Source organism: Salvia splendens, chromosome 18 (genome assembly GCF_004379255.2).
Source record: "Salvia splendens isolate huo1 chromosome 18, SspV2, whole genome shotgun sequence".
In the NCBI taxonomy this organism is placed as follows: Eukaryota; Viridiplantae; Streptophyta; class Magnoliopsida; order Lamiales; family Lamiaceae; genus Salvia; species Salvia splendens.
In genome coordinates, this window is record NC_056049.1 from 25395409 (window position 1) to 25399644 (window position 4236).

The window sequence follows — 4236 nt, forward strand, 5'->3', positions numbered from 1 at the left end:
TTATGTTATCATATGATAATTTTCGTGGTTTTTTTATATCAACATAGTGCATCACAAATATCAACACAATGATATGATTATTTCAACACAAGTACACGAAAATATCTATACAGTTTTATTGATATTTTACATAGTTGATCCGTCAGCGTAGATCCAGTAGTTCTTAGCTTAAATTTCTCGTTGTTCCGTTTGAAGCATGCTTTGTTTACCACGCCAATGGTGTCTCAATGATCTGTTTTAGCTCTGTTTTAAACTTAGTTACATGAAGAAGATGAAGTAGGAGGTAGTTAGAGATTCAGATATGAAGTTTGCTTTATGCTTTTGCTTTTCCAGTTTTTTCTGTCAACCCAGCCAGTTAGACAAATACGGTCCCCACTTACTTTTCTTACCTTGTCTGCCTAATTTAGGAAATCTCTAGTATGAGTTGTTAGTTGCATGTGCTCTTAGTTGTTTTAATTTAGATTCAAATGTTTGCTTCTTGTTTAGTCTTTCATGCATATTTTCGTACGTTCCAATCTAGTTGATTAGTTTAGGTAGAGTTCCTTGTTTAGTCTTCTAAGTCAAGTAGGCAATTCTTAACCCACTTTAGCTGCGTGCCAGCAGCCAAACCCTCCCAAAATGTCCTTCACACATGTTTACACCTCTATCCTTGTGGGATTGAATCCTTACTTCCCTATGCTAATTAATACTCCATCCGTCCCCTAATAGGAGTCTCTCTTTGACCGGGCACGAGTTTTAAGAAATGTAGAGAAAAGTTGGTTGAAAAAGTTAGTGGAATGTGAGACCCATATTTTTATATTGGTTTTATAATAAAATGTGAGTGGAGTGAGTTAGTGGAATGTGGGGCCTACTACCATTTATGGTAAAAATGAAGAGTGACTCTTAATGGGGGACGACCCAAAATGAAAATTAGCGACTCTTATTCGGGGACGGAGGGAGTAGTATTTATGGGTTAAGGTTTTGAAAGAAACTTCGGATTGCACGTCTGATGACAAATAGATAGGTCTAGAGAGTCTGCCTGGTCAGTTCACGTGTTTCCAATGCACATGCACAGACGTGGATTGGTTTAGCCAATTTACTTGATCAGTCCACAATTATTTTATTCACAACACGCATTCCAAGCTAGACTTCATGTACCATGATTATCCATTTAGGATTGAGTTATGAATATTGAAGGAAGATTCATCTAAGGAAATAAATCAGAATATAAGTTTTGAGATAAAATTTAAATTAAAAAATTGAACCCTAATTAAAATTTATAAAAAACCTCCATCCGTCAATTACCAGACTAAGTCTCTGATGATGATATAGCCCATCGCTTTGAGAAAATGAAGACTCGTAGAAAAATAAATTAGATTTTATGTATAGTTTTTAGTTTATTTTATTTTAAAATACACGAGTTCAAAATTGAATAATAATTCAAATATTATTTTACCGCTATTTTCTATTTTTTTAAAGTTTATGTAATTATTTATCATACGACTCGTACCCCAGATGACAAATCCTGTATCTGCCACTGCACTCAAGTTCATGTATATAATGGATATAGACATATAGTACATAATAATTATGGAGATGAGATGCCGTCCATTTTAATTTTACATTAAATTTAACTTGTAATGCGTTAAAAATGATTTGTTGCAAAGAAAAGAAGAAATCGAACATAATGTAAAATACTATACTAGTACATGATTGTGGCATTAGTACTAATTTAATTACCTAATTAATTCTTTGTTTGGGCGTTGTTGCACTTGAGTGAAGCTAATTATATGGTGTTTACTAATAAGGATTGAAGAGTTAACGCCAAAACAAAGAGGAAAAACAGGGTTGGAAATATATACTACCACAAAATATAACGTAGAGAAACGAATGCTTCGCAGTGAAGAACATTTCACATCCACTCGTTCCTAAATTAGTAAAAATGCAAGAAAGCCAATTCCGATATCATTCTTTATCTAACCTCCCTACATCCATTGCATTGATGTTGTAGTTATCAATCTCCTCCAGCGCCTCTCAGACCTACCTGCAAACACCGGCAACGGTGGGATTTTCCGCCCACCGTTGCATGTGAAGAAGAATAAAAAATGGCGCCGCCGTCGAAAACGCACCAGCTGCTGGAGATCAACATCATCTCCGCCCAGGATCTGGAGCTGGTGTCGAAATCGATGAAGACATACGCGATGGCGTGGATGAATCCGAAGCGGAAGCTGACGTCACGCGTGGACGAGGAAGGGAGGAATAATCCTACGTGGAACGAGAAGTTTGTGTTCAGGGTGGAGGACGAGTTTCTGAAGCAGGACACTTCGGCCGTGATGATCGAGATCTACTCCAACAATTGGTTCCGCGACACGCTGGTGGGCACCGTGCGCTGCCTCGTCGGAAATCTGATTCCTCAGACCGGGAGATCTCACAGGGGCCAGCCTTATATCGGCATGCGCTTTGTTGCTCTTCAGATACGCCGTCCATCGGGGAGGCCGCAAGGTATCTTGAACATCGGCGTGGCCTTACTGGATAGCTCGATGAGAAGCATGCCGTTATACACCCAACCTGCCATGTCCGCCGTCGGGTACCACGATCTAATGGAGGACCCGGAGGCGATTCCCGGTGATGGCCCCATGCTGCGGAGACTGAGAAGCGAACGTAGCGAGATGACGGGCTTCGGCAATTTCTCCCCGAGTAGCTCCATCATCGTAGTCAAGCCCAAGATCGAAGCTAAAGAGAACTCCATTTTGAGCATCACCGAATGCATGGTTCCCGTGGAGACTATAAGGAGGGTGGGCAAAGCCAGTTCTGTCATTAATGGCGCAGAGCTCAGAGATGACAGGCCTAGACCACTACCTAGGAAAGGTAAGGCAAGTTCAGTAGTGAGCTATTCGGTGAAGAGCACCAAGAAACCGGAATCTCTTAAGGCAATAAATGTTGACGTTAAACAACTAGCAAAAATGTACGACGAGGCCGTTGATCAAAGCTACAACACCACAAAACCTGACGACGACAGCAGCCAAGCCGTTAAGGACTCTGAGCCACAGCAGGAGTACGTCAAGAAGGGAAATACGGCATGGTCGGACTCCGAGGTGGGGCCGTCTCCTTCGGAGGTGGCGGCAGTGATGGCGGAGAGGCGGTATCCGCTGCAGGGCGATGACAAGGAGAGCTCGGTGTTGGACGGCTGGAGCATGGACGAGAGCGTGGAAGGGCTCAGATCAAAGCTAGAGAGGTGGCGGATGGAGCTGCCGCCCTTGTACGACAACGCCGCCGCCGGCGACTTCTCGCCCAGTAGTTATATGTCGTCGACGAGGACTAAGGCTGATAAAGCTAAGGATGGCAAGTTTTCATGCTTTGGGAATATATTTGGATACGAATGCCAATGCGTCTGCGGCAAGCCTCCCGGCGACAAGAAGCGCCAGCTCACGTCTCCGGAATCTTCGCCGGATAAATCATCCATCTTTTGAAGGAACACGCATTTGACAAGTTTATGTGTATTAGAGTGAAGTTGATACTACTCTTGCATGGTGGTGTTTTTCATTTCAAATCTACGTTGTTTTTGTATGTTTTTTTGGCGTTCATGATTTCAAGTTTTGATTTTTCAATCTTGATCAAAGATTCAAGTGCAGAAAATGGTGGATGATTCGATTGGGAGGTTTTTGGAGTGAGATTGATTTCATGGGCTTGTAATTGTTCGTCTAATTAGTTATTTTACATGATTTGTAAATCAATAATATTGTTGCTCCTTTTTGAGAGTATAGATATATTTATTTAATGCGTATTTTTACTTCGTGTAGTTATCTTAATTACATGTTATTTATTGTTAGTGGTGCATAACTAACCTCGTACGCTTTCTATAATTTAGGTTGTGACTTTTAACGTACAAAGATGACTTACTATCTTTTTTTAGTTTATCCCACTCAAGAAGACTCATTATTAAAAATAGAAATCCTTTTATCTAGACTTTATTTCATCTCTCATACTTTATTCTCTCCAACTAACACACAAAATACTGCATAAAATCCTATGCATCCCAAAAAATGGGTCATCTTCCTTAGGATGGAGGGAGTAGATAATAATTATTTTTATTAAAATTAATGTATTGCTCTCTTTGTCTCCTAAAAGTATGAATTACTTCTTTATTAGTCTCCTTAAAAAGTACTAAGAACTTTCTAATTTTAGAATTATTAAACAACACACTATCCCTACACATAATTTTATATACAACTTATACAATTAAACTTCGTTCGTCTG

General features: G+C 40.0%; 1 protein-coding gene across 1 annotated transcript; it reads left to right on the forward strand.

Moving 5' to 3' along the window:
- Nucleotides 1-1997: 1997 nt before the first annotated feature.
- LOC121776457 lies at nucleotides 1998-3765 on the forward strand. The gene has a single exon (XM_042173629.1). It carries the CDS (start codon nucleotides 2085-2087, stop codon nucleotides 3447-3449), a length of 1365 nt encoding a protein of 454 aa, XP_042029563.1. The 5' UTR covers nucleotides 1998-2084; the 3' UTR covers nucleotides 3450-3765.
- Nucleotides 3766-4236: the final 471 nt, after the last annotated feature.

Bases quoted from the DNA above. Each gene is read 5' to 3' on its own strand.
- LOC121776457 (XM_042173629.1), top strand. From the start codon at position 2,085: ATGGCGCCGCCGTCGAAAACGCACCAGCTGCTGGAGATCAACATCATC.